Below are 19,181 nucleotides of genomic sequence, written 5' to 3'. Positions count from 1 at the left end.
GTGGAAGGGGAACGGAGGCAGCCAAGAGTAGACGAACGGGACCAGCTCGCCGCCGCCGCCGCCGCCGCCGCCGCCGTCGCCGTCGATGCTGCCGTTCGAGGAGCAGGCGGTGGCGGACCTCCTGGAGGACCCCAACGGAGGGCTGGTGGTGGTCTCCTCCGGCCTCCCGCTCGCCTCCCTCGCCGCCGCGCTCCTCCTCCACCTCCACCACCAATCCACATCCTCCTCACCCTCCGGCGGCGGCGGCGGGGGCGGCGGGGGCGGCGGATGCTTCCTCATCCTCTCCGCCCCGGACGCCCTCAGGGACCAGATCCGGCGCCGGCTCGTCGAGTCCCAGCTCCTGCAGGTCCACGACGTGGCCTCCGACGTCCCCGCCGCCCACCGCCGCGCGCTCTACGCCTCCGGGGAGGGCGCGGCGCTCTTCCTCACCCCGCGCGTGCTCGCCGCCGACCTCCTCACCGCCCACCTCCTCCCGTCCCGCGTCCGGGCGCTGCTCCTCCTCGCCGCGCACCGCTCCTCCGACACCTCCGCCGACGCCTTCATCGCGCGCCTCCTCCGCCAGCGCCGCCTCCTCCCCGTCTACGCCTTCTCCGACCGCCCCCATGCCATGGTCGCCGGCTTCGCCAAGGCCGAGCGCACCATGAAGAGCCTCTACGTCCGCCGCCTCCACCTCTGGCCCCGCTTCCACGTCCTCGCCGCCGCCGACCTCGAGCGCTCCCCGCCGGAGGTCATCGACGTCCGCGTCCCCATGACGCACCCCATGGCCGGCATCCAGGCTGCCATCCTCGACGCCATGGACGCCTGCCTCAAGGAGCTCCGGTGGACCTACAAGGTCGATGTCGAGGACCTCACCATTGACAAGGGCCTCTTCAAGTCCTTCGACGAGATTGTCAGGAGGCAGCTCGACCCCATCTGGCACACCCTCGGCAAGAAGACCAAGCAGCTTGTCGCCGACCTCAGGACGCTACGCAAGCTGCTCGATTACCTTGGCAGGTAGCAAATCCACACTATTAATCCACGACATTCGACATCATCATTATTATTCTGCTTGGTGTGGCAACACAAATTGTGCACATCAATGGACAGTCAGGCATCCTTTTTATGCTCTTTAGATGATGGCTAGGTATGATGCCGTGACATACTTGAAGTATCTGGACACTCTGAGAGTGTCTGAAGGCGTTCGATCGGTTTGGATGTTGGCTGAATCAAGCCACAAGATATTTGAGCTTGCGAAAAGGCGTGTTTACCAGATTGTGAGACCGGATGGCACAAGGGTTTCAATTGCCAAGGGCACGCCAACGAAGAAGAGGAAGGTGACACCCAGTAGTAGCAAGAAAGGAAAAGAAACTGGTAGCGGCCATTAGTCTCTTGTTTTCCATTCATGTACTCTGTTTTCTATTCTAAAGAAAACATTTAGTATAACAGATGGTCTATGCCCTGCAGAAAACGAGGATAACGCTCCTAACAAGGATGATGCTCAGAAGGTAAATGCAGAGGCTTCCTTTGTACTAGAGGAGGTTTTGGAGGAAGCACCAAAATGGAAAGTATTACGGGTGAGAGGTTCCGTCCTTGTTTCTCCGTTTTCTTCCAAGCAGCACTCAGCATTACTTATTTATTTACTTCATACATTACAGAAGAAAAACCCTTTACATTTTAAACTCCCTACTTACTACATAGTTCAAGTAGATTATTTATCATCTAGGCACTCTTTACCTCTATTGCAAATGTTTTTACCTGATATCCTACACACATCTTTGCAGGAACTGTTGCAAGAGATAGCCGAAGAACAGAGAAAGGAAGATGGTGTCGTACCTGAAGATGAAAATAATGAATGTGGCATAGTCTTAGTAGCATGCAAAGATGAGCGCTCATGCTTGCAGCTGCAGGAATGCATATCGAGAACTCCCCAGCAGGTAACTGCAGCGTGTCTTCAATGCAGTCAGATCAATCTAATAGCAGAGTTGCTATTTAATTTTCATTGCCTTTCTGCACATATGTATCCTTTTCTTCATAAATGCAAGTTTATTTTCTTACTAGCTACTAAAACTTGTCAGCTTAACCATGTGAACCCTTCATAACACTTTAACTTGTTTTTAACAAGGTTATGCGAGAGGAGTGGGAGAAGTACTTGCTTGGGAAAGCCGAGCTGTTCGGATTACATAAAAAGAAGAAGAAACGATCTCAGCAACCAAAAGGGTTTGGTGTCCTGGATGGGGAATTTCCGACAGGGTCTAATGAGAATGAGAATGCAGGGCCAGTAAGCATTAGCAAGCTTGAGACTAATGCCTTACTTGCTGCCGCCTCTGGTATAAGTAATTTAACTAAGGAAGCAGATGCCAAGGAGGATTCAGTTCCCAGCTGCAGCAAGAAAGGTTCTGTAAAGGGAAAAGGAAAAGGAAAGGGGGTACCAAAGAAAACCCTGACAAAGAGACAAGCCAGTAAAAGGAAAAATAAAAGTACTACAGAAAATGATAATGGTCAAGGTACTGATGTGGAAGCATCAGGCAAAACAGATGAACAGTCTGACATTAATGTCTCTAAGGTGTCTGTCGAAGATGCTCCTGCTCCAGCCTCCACTGTTGACAATGTTGACGACTTGATTGATGCCAAAATGCTGCCTCCTGTGCAGTTTTATGCCCTAGACAGTGACCAGCATGTACTAGACATATGGAAACCATCCGTAATTATTGTCTATCATCCAGACATGACCTTTGTCAGAGAAATTGAGGTATACAAGGCAGAAAACCCATCAAAGAAGTTGAGAGTTTACTTCCTTTTTTATGAGGAATCTTCTGAGGTGCAAAAGTTCGAGTCCAGCATCCGCCGGGAAAATGAAGCATTTGAATCATTGATCAGACAGAAGTCCCTGATGATGATACCTGTTGATCAGGTCAGGTGGTGTTTCAGTTGAATCTATCCATTAATAAAAAAAATGTACCCTAGTAGCAACTTCTGCTTGGCCTTACCCAAGCATTTACCATGTGAATGATGCTGCATAATGGTTTCATGAAATGGCTGCTACGCTTTAATCAAGAAGATATGATGTTTATTTTAACTTCTAAATGCTGGCTTACACTTTATGAACATTTCATATTCTTCTGGTACATGATACGTCTGTCTTATTTCTCTTCAGAGTGGCCGTTGCATTGGACCAACTCCGGCAAATGAACCAGAACCTCTTTTGTCTCAGAATTCACTGACAAGAAAGGCAGGTGGTAGAAAGCCAACAGGGAAGGATATGCAGGTGACACCACTGATCCTTATTTTGATTTTGATAAAGAAACCACTTGTCGTGTTTTTACTGGCTGAATTCCTAATTTGTTGAGCACTGTATTCTTCCAGGTTATTGTAGACATGCGGGAGTTCATGAGCAGTCTTCCCAATGTACTGCACCAGAAGGGTATTCGAATTATACCGGTGACCCTGGAAGTTGGCGACTATGTTCTTTCTCCCTTGATATGTGTTGAAAGAAAAAGTATCGCAGACTTGTACCAGAGCTTTGCTTCTGGTCGTCTCTACAACCAGGTCGAGACCATGATTAGGTATTACAAGATCCCGGTACTTCTGATAGAGTTCTCGCAAGATAAGAGCTTCTCCTTTCAGGTATTTTTCATGCTAATTTCTTATATACAGATGGTCTTTACACAAGGACTGTCCTATTCGGTATGCGCAAATCATAGTTCATTCCCATGGAAACCAAAGTCCAGTATCATCCATTGTTGGTTGCGCCTGATGGTCTGCTTACTACTGGTGTGCTCATTTTTCTTGCAGTCTGCAAGTGAAGTTGGGGATGACGTGTCTCCGACAAACATAATCTCGAAGCTGTCACTGCTAGTCCTGCATTTCCCCCGGCTGCGCATCGTGTGGTCCCGCAGCCTGCACGCGACAGCGGACATATTCATGTCGCTGAAATCAAACCAGGACGAACCTGATGAGAACAAGGCGATGAGGGTGGGTGTGCCGTCGGAGGATGGGGTTGTGGAAGACGACGTGAGGTAAAACTAACCTGTGCATCTGGATGTGGCAAAGCAGATATAATTACCGAAAAAGGCTTTCGCCCCGCTTTATATATAAAGCCACAACCAACTTACAACGAGAAATGATATGTTATGGTTAACGGTAAAATTTCGGGTTTTCAGGGCCGAGAACTACAACACATCCGCGATCGAGTTCCTGAGGAGGCTCCCTGGCGTGACGGACTCCAACTACAGAGCGATAATGGACGGATGCAATAGCCTGGCGGAGCTCGCGCTGCTACCGGCAGAGAGGCTGGCGGAGCTGATGGGCAGCCAGAAGGGCGCGCGCACGCTCAAGGAGTTTCTGGACGCTAAGTGTCCCAGCATGATCTCGTAGCAGAGCATCAAACTCTACTGGTCTGGTGAAGTGAGCTCTTGGAAGAGGAGTTCTTGTTGTGAACTATGGGTGTTCGGAGATCGTACTCGTCAGGATTGTAGTGCTAGGCTATTTGGTAGTGTAAGGAGGACTGGACTGGCAATTGGGTAATTGAATTCCATCCAAATCCAATGGCAAATATATGTGATTGCTCTTAGGAAAGCTGGCTTAATGATGCTGTAAATAGATTTGGCTTGAGCAGGTTAGAGTTGAGTAAAAGCTGTGGAACAAAATGATCTTGATCTCTCAAAACTTGTACTGTACTTTTAAATGGCAAAAATTGAACACAAATGATCAAGAATGTTTTGTATAATATTCTAGTGTCACAAGACAAAAAAAAACGAGTTGGGATTTCTTGTTACCTTTCATGAGGAATTATTTTTCTCCAACAGTAGTTAATGATATTTGATTGACAATACAAAAGTGTATTGGTGTGGATATCAGATTAAATATTGCTACCCTTTTTTTTCAGATGGTTCAATATTTTGTTCATTTGCAAAAAAAAAAAAACTACTTCGCCGTTCATGAAAATATATGTATTTCGACAGACAAAGTTCAATAAATGAAATGGAAATTCAAAATCGGGCAAATTTGGTAGAAGTCGTTGTAACCTTTTCTTAGGGAGCTTCGGTACATCTACTAAGGTGAAATCTTAAAGAAATGTATTTAGAGGAAAGAACTTGGGTTTCTCCACCTCCCGCCGGTCTGCCTCGTCTCCGATGGCCATAGGGCCGTGGAGGTGCGGTGGACCCTGGCCCTTGCCTGTGGGAGAGATCTTGCTCCGTTTTTTTGGTGTTTTCGTGATATTATTTCCTTTAAAATTATCTGCTTGCTTACTCCTGACAAGTGTGGCCCACACTTAACATTGTGGGATAGAGAAAAACATGTGGGGCTAGGTGTATTTTGGTCATATAACATGGTCAACGGGTTTCACCCGACAGTAACGGTGTCTAATGACATTTTTGAGCAAACAACTAATGAAAGGATGCCATTTTTTAGGTTTCTAATGTCATTTTTGAGCAACCATCTCTCGGAACGATGTTACTTTTGAGGAGTTGTAAATTCCAATGGCAAAACTGAGTAGTGGGACACAACTAGTGGCATAAATGGTAAAAAAAAACCTTTTTTTAATAGAAAGGAGTTTTTTTAAGGCAAATTTAGGGAAAGAAGTTTTCTTTTTGAGGCAAATTTGGGGAAAGAAGTGTTTGTGACCGGAAGCAGCACGGCAGTCGGCAGTAGAGAGAGCAGCCGATTTCCCCGGCCCGGCCCAAACTCCCCAAAGCCACCGCTTTTGGTTTGCTTTCTCCCTTCCCTCCGGCCGGCGCCGCCACCACCCACCGTCCCACCCATGGGGCTCGCCGCCCTCGAGAGCTGCTTCCGCGCCGTCCCGCCGGAGGCCGTCGCCGCCGTCGTCGACTGCGTCCTCGCCTCCTCCTCCCCCTCCGCCTCGCCCTCCGAGCTCTTCCGCTCCCTCCTCGACTCCTTCCCCAAGGTACCGCCCACTTCCCCAAGGTCTCTCCTTCTTCTCTCCCGACCAGCTAAACCTCAGCCCTCTTTACTCTTCTTCTTCCTTGCAGGCGCAGGACGGCGGCCACGGCCATGCCGCCGCCCTCTCCCACGCGGCCGCGCTGTGCCATCTGCTCCCCCGCGTCGGCGGCGACCCCGGGGACGCCCTGCGCGCGCTGCTCTGGGGGGTCTTCCTGCCGCTGCTCCGCCGGGAGGACGCCCAGCCCGGCCGGCTCCAGCAGCAGGCGGCCGCGCTCATGTGCGACGCCGTCTCCCGCGCCCGGTCCTGGGACCTGCTCGGAGCCACCGTCCTGCCCTTCTGCGTCCGGTCCTGCGCCGCCGCAATGGCTCTGCCCACCACCCACCAGTATGACGGCGACGAAACCACCGTCTACCGCTACCACTGGGCCGCCGCCGCCGCCGCCGCGGATGGTGGGCTGTCAGGGGAGGCCGGGCTGCTGCCGCTCTCCAGGGCCACCGCGCTCTTATCGTCGTTGCTCGGAGACGCGCTGAAGAGGAGAAGGGAGGCCCATGAGGAGGGCGCCGACGCTTCCCTTGATGCACTGGTGCAGAATTTGACCTGGGACCTGTCCAGGCTTGTGCTCAACATGTTTGACCTCGGCCAAGAGTATCGGTCCTGCGCCACCCGGGTCCTCCTGCAGCCTCTGCTGGCTTCACTAGCAGATGTTTCTTGCGTCACCGTCGAGTTCGGTGCGGTCCAGCTTAAACTATCTAGGTTGGCCTTCTTTCCTGAGCTGTTGGAACATGATAGTTTAAATTGTTTTGCTCAAGCTAATCTTTCTCTGGCATACAGGTCCGGTTTCTTGGAGTCCATTTGGAACTCCTGTGTCTCTCTGTTCTCTCTTGGCCGCCCTGAGCGGCTGGATGCGTACGATATACTCTCTCTGTACTTCTCGGTGTTGAAATCGGGACATCAGGGTGCTATCCTAGGAACTGCTGATGAGGTCCAGAACTTTGATCTGAGGAATGTCACTGAGTTTTGGGATGAACTGCGCAGGGGGCTGGTAAGCCATTTACTAGTTAATTACTTTGCTATTTGTACCAAAATTTGGAACTACGCTGTTAAGTTTCATGTTGGGGTAAGTGGGTAACACACTTGACTTTCCCTACGTGCCAGGTTGACAAGGATTCTTCAGTAAGGAAGCAGGCCTTTTACGTCTTGAAAACATCGCTAAGCATATTTTCTTTCGGAAATGACGGGAGCCAGCGATGCTCTGGCAGGAGCCCAGCTGCTTTGCCTGGTCAAGACAAATCAAATGCCGCTGTGACAAAAAAAGAAAGGTGGGCTAACAAAGAGGCCAAATCCCTAGGTGTTGAAGAAATCAAGCAATCAGATGAGCACTGTTCAAGTGGTCAGGACCGATGGAAGGTCTTTCTGTTACTCTATGAGATGCTCCAGGAGTTTGGGACACATTTAGTTGAGGCAGCCTGGACACACCAGGTCAGTTCACAGCAAGATATGTTAATTGCCTGCGATACTTAATTTTATATCTGTTAAATCTTATAGGTAGCTAAACATTCACTCAGTACTAGTGGCAACACGACAATAGATTAATCAATCACCACACACTTCTTTGCTTCAAATGCCTAACATGTTTAAAAATATTGCTCAGGTACTGTTATTGTTTGAGTCTACACCACAGAGTGACTATTTGGATCACATATCATACAGAGCTTTTCATGCTCAGATGGAATCCGTGGAAGGGATTTTCAACTGGATGGCGGTACTGTGGGAGCGTGGGTTTACTCAGGATAATCCTCAAGGTCAGTACTGATATGTACATGGCATATATGTTTAGAATGTTGCTTAATCTGCTTTTATATATGCCCTTTGCAGTGCGGTGCCTGGTAATGCAATCCTTTTTGGATATTGAATGGGAGCGTTACAAAGGCTACGCCCAAATGGTCCCTAGAGGCTTTGTTCTTGGCCCTCTCATACGTGGTTTGAATGATGTAGTTCATCATAAGGATTTTGGTTAGTTCATTTCGTTTTTCACTTCATTCAAAAGTTATTCTGTTGAATTCAAATATGTGCTTTACTTTGCACTTTACAGTGCAGTTTACTTCTTGGTAAATTTTCAGGGACCTCCTTAGATACAGAAGTACCATTTTTGAACGAAATAGATAAAATTATTGAAGAAGCATTTCTTTGTTTATGTTTTCCTTTGCAACAGATTTGGATTGAAGTTTTGTTAGCATTTTGTGTAACTTGATTGCATGTGATTAATTCCTCTGCTCTTAGTTATGTATTTTGTCCTTGGGAAATTATTTTACTTTTCACTGTTTGCATTGCAATACACCCCACTTGCCCTTGTTTAGTGATCCATGATGCTTATCAGATTTTTTTTCTTTTATGGCATATTTGCTTTCTTATGGCACACTGTTCAACAGATCATTCATGCTGAGCTGAGCTGTCTGCTTAAATTATTTGTAGGTGTTGGTGGTGTCTATAATTCAGAAGCCATAAAAGGTGCAGAGAGGTTTTTCAGCAATTATGCCCAGAAATTGACGATACGGTACTACTTCTCGGATAACTACTGCCTTTTGTGCCTGTTTCAGGATTTGTCGCACTTTCTCTTATTGTATATATGAGAGATGATAATTTGGACTCTGTAAATGAGTTTACTTGTGCAACACTTTCTGTTATAGTTTAACTTTTACATTAATTAAAGGGTGCCAACATGTATCATAATGAGTACTCCTTCCGTCCCAAAGTTGTACTAAAGTTGAGACACTTATTTTGGGACGGAGGAAGTATTAAACTTTGATTTTTGCAGTATTGTGTATTTTTTTGGTTGAAAGGTTACTGTGTCTGCAATATACATATGTGCAGTATATAGTTCGGGCAACATAACCAGATAGAGCTTATGCTTAAATGCTACATCTGCAAGGATTCACATATGTTGAATCATATTTTGACCTATCTGAACTCGTTACTATTTGAAATAGGACTATCTGTGTTATTGTGTGACCAAATGCTACACATAACTTTAGTCTAGTTTGTTTTCAGTAGTTTCACCGGCTTCTGGTAGTGTCCTTCTGAAACCTTATTTTTCTCTTTCTTTTATTTGTCAGTGAGCGTTTACATCTGGTTTGGAGTCTGGCATCTGCTGCTAAACAAGATTCATTTGGCCGACCAGGATTAATGACTCTTGCATTCTGTATCGCGTCATGCGCTTGTCAGTCAGATACACATGACTTACCATGTGGGTCTGCTGTCAACGAATTGGCAAAGTGCAATGGAGATACATCTATAGCAGTCAATACTGCGGATCTTTTAGATGCCTTATGGATTCTTAGTGAGAGGAGTAAACACCACTTTAATCCAAAGTATCGCCTAAAAGGTTGGACATCTTTCTGCTGGAAGAAATTTGGAAGGAGTGTTAAGTAATGCATTATCAAATTGTTAACTTGAAGTCAAATGCAGTTTGTGAACAGGTTATCAAAGCCGTAGCATCGTTGACAAGTGCAGCTGAAATTCCACTCAATCAGCTTTTCAATTTCATTTCTACAATACCTCGAGAGTGTACTGATTCTACTGGTAGGTACACACAAAAACGGCAAAATGTTTGTCTGCAGCATCTGCTTGAAATTATAATCCGTTGAGGATAACTAAACAGTTATATTTGCTTCTATTATCATCTTATTCTTTGTTTCGCATCGCGTTTTCATTGTAGGACCACTGAGGGGTACAGTCCAGAAATGGCTTCTTCAGAAAAAAGAATGTTCTGAGAGGAACACTTTGTTGGATGAGCTTATTGATTTCCCAACCACCTTCATGAAGCACACATGCATAGAGGGGTCGTATTTATATGATGACGAGGATGTGGGTGCATGGGAAGCTGAAGCACGGAGGTGGGCCAGGACCCTTCTTCTTGTAACCTCAGAGGAACATCATTTCAAGCAAATATTTACGGTATATTTGGCTTGTCGCCTGCTTTTATGTCTCTAGAAAGCATACATTGCTATCACTAGGCCATGATACTTACACCTGCATTGAACTTATGTTTTCCCTCGTGTAATTGAAATTAACTTTTTGTTTAAAATATCCCTTTTTTGCAGTTCCTGGAGAAATGTGGTAACAAGCTTTCTGAACATTCTTCAACGAGAAAATGCGCTGACGTGAAGTTTTTTATCATCATTATATGCTTGATCGAGGAGCTTCAAGTGAGACAGAAAAAGCTTGTTCACCAAAATAATGCCATCGCCGGTGAAGGTTCAGATACGACAAATGGATTAGAGCACCGTGTTCTCACCCAGATGTTTGAAAAATTATTGCTTTCAGTTCTGGTAACCTGTTTTCCTATAAAATGTAACTGCTGTCACTTTCTATAATGGCCTTTATATTATCTTTCATGTGTCTTTACTGTAGGAAAATATGGTGGTCTACAGCAAGCAATCTTGCTCAGTTTTCTGGTTAAAAAATACGGACAACATGGATTTACCATGTTCTATTAAAGGAAAGCTTGGAGGTCCGAGTCAGCGTCGTTTAGCTACTTCTGTAACCTCTTCAGTGTTGCAGTGTGTACGTTCCCTTCCTAATAATTTTAGTTGAGATTGATTATAGCGTTTAGCTATCTGACGGGTTATATTTATTGCTTGTAAAAGGTCCGATTTAGCATGTTTGATGTTGTCTTCCAGAGATAGTGTTATCTTACTTATGCAGCAAATAAGATACAAAGATATCTTTGCAGGGATATAATAGAATTTGCTGATTTGATAGGGGATTACCATGTTGCTGTGCTAATCAAACACACATTTTTCTTGTACTGTTCTTTTGAACCATGCTAATGTCATCAAACTTAACTCTTGCAAGTTGCAACTGTGGTATGTATATTCTTCAATAGTTCATTTGATCAGAGACTGTGTTCATCTTCTCTGTATGAACCATGCAATAATATTACTACTGTTGATAACTCCCCCCTCCGCCCCATGCATGCCTGTATTCTGGAAAAAGTAATATAGAGGTGGCTAGATCTCCTGTTAGAGGGTCAGGGTACCACATTTACCTTCGCTTTAGAGTGCCTACCATTTAATCATATAACTTTGCTAACTTCTATTGTAACATTTCACAGATTTGGTCTATGAGGTGTGTTAGTTCTGTTGTTTCATGGTGTAACCACTACACCTCTGATGTTTCTTTTCATTCAGCATTTTCATTCCTCTGGGAATTCTGTTGGGAAGTTATCCAGCATTGTACTTATGCCACTGAGGTTGGTTGCTTTTTTAATGTTTGGCTGAATATTTATTCCTCAGTGTCCTTCAGTTTCTCTACATAAGTTTTTATGCCTGATTAATGCTTTTCTCCTTGACAAGACTGGAGCTGAGCTTCACTTGGCAGCTTATGAAGCTCTAGCTTATGTTCTAGCAGCTCTATCTACTGCCCCCTTTTCTCAGTTTCTGGATTTTGTGGAAACAAAGCAAAGAAACCAAACCATCATATTATCATTGGATCTTCTGGCGACCACTTTTCTTGGCAATATAAACAATCTCCTTACAAATGGAGTCCTAACACGAAGCAGACGAGCTGTTTTAATGTGTTGGAAGGTGAGAATAGCTCTTGCTTCCCTTTGCAATGTGCACGGCTCAGTTCTGTAGAAACAACTCCTAATTATTGATTTCGATTTAGTGGCTTTGTGTAGACTCCCTTTTATCCATTCCTAGCTGCTGTGAGGAGAATGAATCTCAGATGAAGACATCAGGTTCCTTTTATTCAGATTCAACCCTCCAGTCCATCTTTCTTGATATTACTGAAAGGCGAGTATAACATTCCTTTGCAGCTTCTTTATTCTTTATGTATAGTTGGTAAACAATCACGGGAGTATTGCCTGTGGAAATGTTCAAAACCATACTCACTACTTCTTTACCTATAGCATGGTTGATAGTTGCAACATTTTCAGTACTTGTTTCCCGAGTCTAATTTCGTGAATATTTATAGCATTTCTTTACTTATTCAGTACCCAAGTTATCTAAAGGAGTGCATAATAGCATTCAGTTGGCCTTTTTCTAATAGATACTGGTGTTATGTTTAAAGTCTGAACATGGTTATATTTTGCTTTGTTTCTTTTTATCTCGTTTTCTGCAAATACTTCATTATTTTCTGAGGTACTTATTTATGTATCTTTTTACTTCTGTCTCACTTATTTATTTTTAATCTTTGCAGTCTTGAAAATGCTGGCGAGAATTCTGTTGTATCCATCCTTAGATGCGTGAGGTCTGTATTGGGGCTTATACACTTAAATAGGAGCCACCAAAATTTATCCTCTCTGGGCATCAGTTATGAGGTACTATTCGTGGTGCCTTTTCTTTTTTGTGTGCAACTATAGCTATTTAATGTCTAAACCCTTGCTGCTTACACTAGAAGGTATCAACATGTTTTTTTTTTGGGTTGGCTTTATGCGTCGCACCCAGTGGTACTAATATTTGCATGAACAATCTTAATAGTTTTCAACATATCAACAGTCAAAGTTAGGAAGTTGGACTGTTTGACAGCTCGAGTTTTAAAATAAGAAACGCCATATAATTTTGGATTATGGGGCAAGTTTTCTTTCTGCAACTTCTGCTTGTTTTTATGGCATTAATACCCCATGTTTATTTGCTGCAGATGATGATGCAATTGGTAAAGTCTTCCTGGGTCTTGCACCTTAGCTGCAATAAACGCAGGGTCGCACCAATTGCTGCACTGCTGTCCGCAATATTGCACCCATCAATCTTTCCCAATTTGGAAATGCACCAGACAAATGAAAAAGGGCCAGGCCCTTTGAAATGGGTCAGTTCTGACATACGTTCTGCATTACGTCACTGTCTTTTTACTTAACACATTCTTTTTGTTCCTTTTTCCCCCGCTGAAAACTATGGAGGAGGCCCTGACAGTATATTCTCGTTCTTTAATTGAAGGGCTAGCAGAAATAAATGCCTACTTGCTGCTGCTGCTGCTGCTGTGTGTCTTTTCGTTGCCTGTTCTGCTAAAGTAGCACTGTTTTGTTATGTGTGACCTGTGTATAATACTTAGGGCATGCTTTTAGTTATTTTTCACTGGAAAGCCTTCTCCTCATATGATTCTCGTCATATATTTTATGAATGGCTAAATGAAACCTAACGACTGCAAAGCCTGGCCTGTGCTAGAGGGAATCAGGAGAACACCAGAATGCTTCGTAACAGAAGTGGTGGTCAACAAATTTCATCACCTCAATTTCACCTGTTCCCCAGCTTGGCCTCGTTCTGTTGTGTAACAAAGATTACATTACATCTTTATGTAATTTGTGGATAATTAAGTTGTTCTTTTTAGTACTACTTTTTTGTATGTTATAACTCATAAGACATGATGGACCACTGTAACTCTTTTTTTGGCTTCCAGTTTGTCGAGACTCTTCTTAATGAAGGCTCAAAGAGTCCTCGAACTATTCGCCTAGCAGCTTTGCACTTGAGTGGTCTATGGTTGATGTACCCAAAAACTATTAGATTTTACATGGAGGAACTTAAGCTATTAGCGCTATATGGATCTGGTATGTTAGACAATATATTTTCTAATAATTTCTTTATGTCCGTCTTCTTTTTTTCTGCCCGTGCCTTTGTAATAAGGCCTGGTGATATGCTGTTGTATATTCCAACTTTCTTTACATATGAACTTAAAATAGTGGCATTCGATGAGGATTTTGAAGCTGAACTGTCCGAAAATCATGAGGCAAGATTTGAAGTTTCCATGCTAGCGCAAAGTCCAGACCGTGAATTCACAGAGGTAAACCTTGAAACCTGGGGTACAAGACATTATATTACCTTCATAAGTTAATCAGTATAATTACTGTGCTTTTCTCAACTGTTCATTTTGTAAGAATAGTATTGCAATGTAATGGAATAGGGTGTAGTGTACGCTCTAATTTTGTTTATTTTGTTTTCAACTGTTATAGCACTAATGGCGTGCAATAATTTGAACCTTTTCCTTTCTTTTAAATCTCCAACCTAGCAATTAACTTACAGTTTAAATCTGTTGCCAATGTTATTGCAGGTGTTCATTAATACAGAATTGTATGCCCGTGTTTCAGTTGCTGCTCTATTTCATCAGCTATGGAAGCAAATCAAAGAAAAGACCAAATTGGAGACAGAAGAAGCTCTTGAATGTGGCAAACTATTTTTACTTAAACTTCTGGATTCAGCGGTACCGTTTTCAGACTTAAGTTCTATCTATGGGCCAGGATTTGCCATCTTATGCAATGCTGTCTAAAATTTTCTATATGCTTGTCATTGTTTCTTACTCGACAACCAGTCTGGTTATACCATGTCAAAAGTCTTTCGATGCCTTTCTACATATTTCCAGTGAATTTTGATGTGCCAAATACCACTTTAGCAACTATACAATCAACAACCAGATTCTGAAACTTGTCTGATTTTACAAACTTGCCGATCATGCTTACTTCTGAAGTCCTGCTTGTTAGAACAGGGTTGTGCTGTGTGTGTAGTTATCATATTGTACAGGGGCTTCTTTGCTTATTTCCCTTCATGTATATGTGCTGGCCTGTTGGCCCGATGGAATATAGGCTCACTTCATAACATGGTATAAGAGCTAGGGTTAGGTTCCCCAGCCGCCGCCGCCGCCTCTGGTCGCCGCGGCCGCCGCCGGCCGCCGCTCCTCTCTTCATCGAGCCTCTCCCCTCTTCTTCCTGGTAGCTGCTGCCGCCTGCTGGTCCAGGCCGCCGCCGTTCCAGGCCGCTGCTGCCGCCGTCCTTCCCGGCCGGCACCGCCGCCTCAACGTGCTGCTGCTGCTCTTCAACGAGCTGCTGCTGCTGCTGCTCCTCTTCTCTGCTGCTGCTGCTGCTCTTCTTCAACGAGCTGCTGCTGCTGCTCTTCAAAGTGCGGCTGCTGCTGCTCTTCTCCTCCTGGTCTGCTGCTGCCATCAAGCTGTGCCTCCTGCTGCTGCTGGTCTTCAACGAGCTGCTGTTGCTGCTCTGCTGCAATGGCGCCCTCCACCACCACCGGTGCTGTCCCAGTCCCACTGTCCTGTTATCTTCAACGGACAGAACTACAGGGACTGGGTGCAGCACATGAAGCTGCACATGAGGGGCCAGCTGGTCTGGGAGCACCTCTCTGGTGCTCTGCCTTGTCCCCTGCTGCCCACTCCTCCAGCTGAGTTGGCCTTCCCTGTTGATGCCGATGAAACCAAGCAACGTGAGATGCTAGATGCTTTTGAAGAGGCCACTGAAGAGTATCAGAATCAACTCCACTTATACAAGCAATGGACAAATGATGATGCTCGAGCCTCTTCTATCTTGGTGAACAGCATGGATGTTGATCTCACCATGGATGTGGTGGCCCTTACCACTGCATATCAGATGTGGGAGCACCTTCGCCATCGCTATGAGTCTACAGGGGATGCCATGTATCTCTCTGTTGTTCGTCAAGAGCAACAACTACAACAGGGAGATGCTACTGTGGATGATTTCTACAAGGAGATGTCGGCGGTGTGGCGCCAATTGGACTCTCTGGGAGCTGATGTTTGTCGCAGATGTCAGTGTTGTGTGCGGCAACAAGCTAAGCTGGAGGTTCGTCGCCTCTACGACTTCCTCACTCGCCTCCGGCCGGAGTTCGAGCAGAGTCGTGCTCAGCTATTGGCACGCCATCCTCGGCTCTCTACTCTGGAGGCCCTTGCTGAGGTGCGATCTGAGGAGGTGCGCCTACGGAGCACGGGCTTATTGCCATCCTCTTCAGCAGTCCTGGCTGCCCGCGTTCCACCACCGCTGCCTGGTGTGCCCTCTTCTACACAGGTGGCAGCAACCTCCACTAGTGCTTTCTGCAACTACTGCAAGCAGGATGGTCACATGATCACGGAGTGCATCAAGAGGAGGAAACAGGGTCGCCGTGGTGGCCGTCCTCAAAAGGACTCGGGAGGCTCCTCTAATTCTCGTGAGGGCTCCCTTGAGAAGGTTCACCAGGAGATGCTCACCTTGCTGCGCCGCCTTACTGCTTCTGCACCATCCTCAGGTTCTGCTGGTTCTGCTGGTCAGACGTCTGGTCCACCACCGCACTCTTTGTCAGGTACATCTTTGCCCTGGATTCTTGATTCTGGGGCCTCCTTCCACATGACACCACACAGAGATCATCTTTGTGCTGTCAATTCCGTGCCTTCTCTTACAGTTCAGACTGCAGATGGCACTTCTCTTTCTGTTGCCGCAAGAGGGACTCTTTCCACGTCTTCTTTTCATGTCCCTGCCGTTTCTCATGTTCCTAAAATGACTATGCAACTTCTATCTGCTGGTCAACTTACTGACTTGGGTTGTCGTGTTATTCTGGATTCTGACTCTTGTTGTGTTCAGGATCGTCGTACGGGGACTCTGGTTGGGATCGGTCCTCGGCGCCATGACTCTCAGCGCCTTTGGGAGCTCGATTGGCTGCGCCTTCCTTCCGCTGCGTCCTCTAGCCAGTCGGACATCACCACCCCTTTTGCTTCAGCTGCCACCTCCACCACATCCTTCGCTCAGTGGCATCATCGATTGGGTCACATTTGTGGCTCCCGCTTGTCTTCTTTGGTTAGGAGTGGTGTTCTAGGGTCTGTATCTGGTGATAGTTCACTAACTTGTATGGGTTGTAAGCTTGGCAAGCAGATACAACTTCCATATCCCTCTAGTAATTCTGTTTCTCAATGACCTTTTGAACTTGTTCACTCTGATGTATGGGGTCCTGCCCCCTTTGTTTCGAAAGGGGGTCACAAATATTATATAATTTTCATTGATGATTTTTCTCGCCACACTTGGATCTACTTTATGTCATCTCGTAGTCAAGTGCTTCAAATTTACAAGTCGTTTGCTACCATGGTTCGCACTCAGTATGATTCCTCTGTTCGAGTTTTTCGTGCTGATTCGGCTGGCGAGTACTTATCTCGTGCGCTTCGTGGTTTCCTTGCTGAACAGGGTACCCTTCCTCAGTATTCCTGTCCTGGTGCACACGCTCTAAATGGGGTGGCTGAACGCAAACATCGTCACGTCCTTGAGACTGCTCGGGCTCTTCTTTTATCTTCTGCTGTTCCCCCGCACTTTTGGGCTGAGGCTTCTCTACCGCTGTTTATCTCATTAATATTCAGCCTTCTGTTGCTCTTTAGGGAGGGATACCAGTTGATCATCTAGGTGATGGTCCAGCTGATTATAGTGGTCTACGCCTGTTTGGTTGTGCCTGTTTTGTTCTTCTTCACCCTCATGAACGCACCAAATTGACTGCTCAGTCTGTTGAATGTGTTTTCCTTGGCTACAGTTTGGAGCACAAAGGTTACCGTTGCTGGGACCCTATTGCTCGAAGACTGAGAATCTCCAAAGATGTCACTTTTGATGAGTCTCGCTCCTTCTACCCTCGTCATTCTTCTACTGCCACAACCGAGTCGTTAGTCGAGCCTCTCTCTTTTTTGACTCTACCTGATTCTTCACCTTTATCGTCACCTGGTAGGTCCACTCCTAGCCTTTCACCTGTGTCTGCTCATGAGCTTCAGCTTACACAGGATGAGGTTTCTATTCCTGACTCTCCTACTCGGGTTGAGCCATCCACTCTCTCTCCTTTTCCTTTTACCTACTCCCGCCGTGCTCAACACCCTTCTCCCTCTGATGCGCCACCTTCCACTTCCCCTCTCTCTCCGCTTCCTTTTGTCTACTCCCGTCGTGCTCGGCACCCTTCTCCCTCGGATGCGCCCACTTCCACTTCCACTCCTTCCCTGTTGGGTCCCATTCCTTCAAAACCACCTACCCCTCCTGCTCCTCGGTATAATCTGCGTGATCGCCACACTCTCCAGCCTCCTGCGTACTATGTTGCTGCTGCTACCACTCTTGTTGAGCCGTCTACGTATCGTGAGGCTGCTGCTCATTCTGAATGGCAGCATGCTATGGCAGAGGAAATTCATGCTCTTGAGCGCACAGGCACTTGGGACCTTGTACCCCTGCCTACAGGCGTTAGACCCATCACTTGCAAATGGGTCTACAAGGTTAAGACACATTCAGATGGTTCTCTCGTGCGCTACAAAGCTCGTCTTGTTGCGCGTGGCTTTCAGCAGGAGTATGGTCGTGACTATGATGAGACTTTTGCTCCTGTTGCTCACATGACCACTGTTCGCACTCTTTTGGCTGTTGCTGCTGTTCGGCAGTGGTCCATCTCTCAATTAGATGTCAAGAATGCCTTCTTGAATGGTGAGCTGCGGGAAGTGGTCTATATGCAGCCGCCTCCTGGCTATACTGTCTCTGATGGCACTGTCTGTCGCCTTCGGCGCGCTCTTTACGGGCTGAAACAAGCTCCTCGTACCTGGTTTGAGCGTTTCTCCGCCGTCATCACAAGGATCGGGTTCTCTACTAGTGTTCATGATCCTGCTCTGTTTATTCACACTTCTCCTCGCGGTCGCACCCTTTTACTACTCTATGTTGATGACATGATTATCACAGGGGCTGACCACCAATTCATTGATTTTGTGAAGAAACGTCTACATGAGCAATTCTTGATGACTGATTTGGGTTCTCTTCGCTACTTTCTTGGACTTGAGATCATTTCTTCCCCTGAGGGTATTTATCTCTCTCAAGAGAAGTACATCCAAGATCTTCTCACTCGTGCCTGCCTCACTGATCAGCGCACGGTTGACACTCCTATGGAGTTTGGTCTCCATCTTCGTCCTGGTGAGGGTGAACCCCTTGCAGATCCCACACGCTACCGCCATCTTGTTGGGAGCCTTGTCTATCTAGGCATCACTCGTCCTGACATTTCTTATGCTGTGCACATTCTAAGTCAGTTTGTCTCTGCTCCCACTCAACTTCACTACAGTCACCTTCTTCGTGTTCTTCGTTACCTTCGTGGTACCGTGACTCGTCGCTTATTCTTCCCTCGCTCCAGCTCTCTTCAGCTTCAGGCCTACTGTGATGCTACCTGGGCCAGCGATCCCACTGATCGCCGCTCTCTCTCTGCCTATTATGTTTTTCTTGGCTCCTCCCTGATTGCCTGGAAGACCAAGAAGCAGAATGTTGTATCTCGCTCCAGTGCTGAGGCTGAGCTGCGAGCTATGGCGTCCGTGACTGCAGAAATTACTTGGCTACGATGGCTTCTTCAGGATTTTGGTGTTTCCACTGCTACACCGACCCCTCTGCTCTCCGACAGCACTGGGGCACTCAGCATTGCCCGTGATCCTGTTAAGCATGAGCTCACCAAGCACATCGGTGTTGATGCCTCCTACACTCGTTCTCAGGTGCAAGACAGAATTGTGGCCCCTCAGTGTGTGCCCTCGGAGCTTCAGCTTGCTGATTTTCTGA

At 46.2% G+C, this 19,181-nt stretch overlaps 3 protein-coding genes across 6 annotated transcripts in view; all 3 read left to right on the top strand.

Annotated features, from left to right (window-relative positions):
- Positions 1-8: 8 nt before the first annotated feature.
- Positions 9-4,705, top strand: LOC123093980 (DNA repair endonuclease UVH1). 2 transcript variants are annotated; one of them, XM_044516042.1, is made up of 9 exons: positions 12-993; positions 1,124-1,350; positions 1,444-1,553; positions 1,761-1,913; positions 2,102-2,890; positions 3,134-3,244; positions 3,343-3,603; positions 3,772-3,995; positions 4,140-4,705. In XM_044516042.1, exons 1-9 carry the CDS (start codon positions 86-88, stop codon positions 4,351-4,353), a joined length of 2,997 nt encoding a protein of 998 aa, XP_044371977.1. In that variant the 5' UTR covers positions 12-85; the 3' UTR covers positions 4,354-4,705. The 2 variants fall into 2 exon arrangements, with proteins under 2 accessions (XP_044371978.1, XP_044371977.1); XM_044516043.1 differs by lacking the exon at positions 4,140-4,705 and having other exon boundaries at positions 9-993; positions 3,772-3,999.
- Positions 4,706-5,610: 905 nt separating this feature from the next.
- Positions 5,611-19,181, top strand: part of LOC123093975 (uncharacterized) — a 16,973-nt gene continuing 3,402 nt past the window's right edge. Inside the window, exons 1-20 of one of the 3 annotated variants that reach the window (XM_044516039.1) lie at positions 5,611-5,884; positions 5,970-6,634; positions 6,713-6,923; positions 7,037-7,360; positions 7,533-7,683; positions 7,757-7,894; positions 8,354-8,435; positions 8,995-9,263; positions 9,347-9,460; positions 9,597-9,835; positions 9,982-10,209; positions 10,292-10,444; positions 10,995-11,132; positions 11,236-11,466; positions 11,549-11,676; positions 12,083-12,203; positions 12,524-12,688; positions 13,277-13,424; positions 13,581-13,657; positions 13,925-14,074. In XM_044516039.1, coding sequence (XP_044371974.1) covers positions 5,741-5,884; positions 5,970-6,634; positions 6,713-6,923; positions 7,037-7,360; positions 7,533-7,683; positions 7,757-7,894; positions 8,354-8,435; positions 8,995-9,263; positions 9,347-9,460; positions 9,597-9,835; positions 9,982-10,209; positions 10,292-10,444; positions 10,995-11,132; positions 11,236-11,466; positions 11,549-11,676; positions 12,083-12,203; positions 12,524-12,688; positions 13,277-13,424; positions 13,581-13,657; positions 13,925-14,074 — 3,876 coding nt within the window. In that variant the 5' untranslated portion in view covers positions 5,611-5,740. Of the gene's footprint in view, positions 5,885-5,969; positions 6,635-6,712; positions 6,924-7,036; positions 7,361-7,532; positions 7,684-7,756; positions 7,895-8,353; positions 8,436-8,994; positions 9,264-9,346; positions 9,461-9,596; positions 9,836-9,981; positions 10,210-10,291; positions 10,445-10,994; positions 11,133-11,235; positions 11,467-11,548; positions 11,677-12,082; positions 12,204-12,523; positions 12,689-13,276; positions 13,658-13,924; positions 14,075-19,181 lie in introns of all 3 variants that reach the window. The other 2 variants (XM_044516038.1, XM_044516037.1) reach the window with 2 other exon arrangements.
- LOC123093977 (uncharacterized) lies at positions 14,108-17,397 on the top strand. Its single transcript, XM_044516040.1, has 2 exons — positions 14,108-15,948; positions 16,227-17,397. The coding sequence occupies exons 1-2, from the start codon at positions 14,958-14,960 to the stop codon at positions 16,271-16,273; spliced, it is 1,038 nt and encodes a 345-aa protein (XP_044371975.1). The 5' UTR covers positions 14,108-14,957; the 3' UTR covers positions 16,274-17,397.

This window comes from Triticum aestivum, chromosome 4B (assembly GCF_018294505.1).
Source record: "Triticum aestivum cultivar Chinese Spring chromosome 4B, IWGSC CS RefSeq v2.1, whole genome shotgun sequence".
Classification (NCBI taxonomy): domain Eukaryota; kingdom Viridiplantae; phylum Streptophyta; class Magnoliopsida; order Poales; family Poaceae; genus Triticum; species Triticum aestivum.
Note: the sequence above shows the minus strand (reverse complement) of the source record. Positions and strands in the feature narration are given on the sequence as shown.

Excerpts from the sequence above, each read along its gene's own strand:
- LOC123093980 (XM_044516042.1), top strand. The coding sequence starts at position 86 with ATGCTGCCGTTCGAGGAGCAGGCGGTGGCGGACCTCCTGGAGGACCCC. Across the intron at positions 1,914-2,101 it reads TATCGAGAACTCCCCAGCAG|GTTATGCGAGAGGAGTGGGA; the intron begins GTAACTGCAGCG and ends GTTTTTAACAAG. Across the intron at positions 3,996-4,139 it reads GTTGTGGAAGACGACGTGAG|GGCCGAGAACTACAACACAT; the intron begins GTAAAACTAACC and ends TCGGGTTTTCAG.
- LOC123093977 (XM_044516040.1), top strand. The coding sequence starts at position 14,958 with ATGAAGCTGCACATGAGGGGCCAGCTGGTCTGGGAGCACCTCTCTGGT. Across the intron at positions 15,949-16,226 it reads ACCACCGCACTCTTTGTCAG|GATCGTCGTACGGGGACTCT; the intron begins GTACATCTTTGC and ends TGTTGTGTTCAG.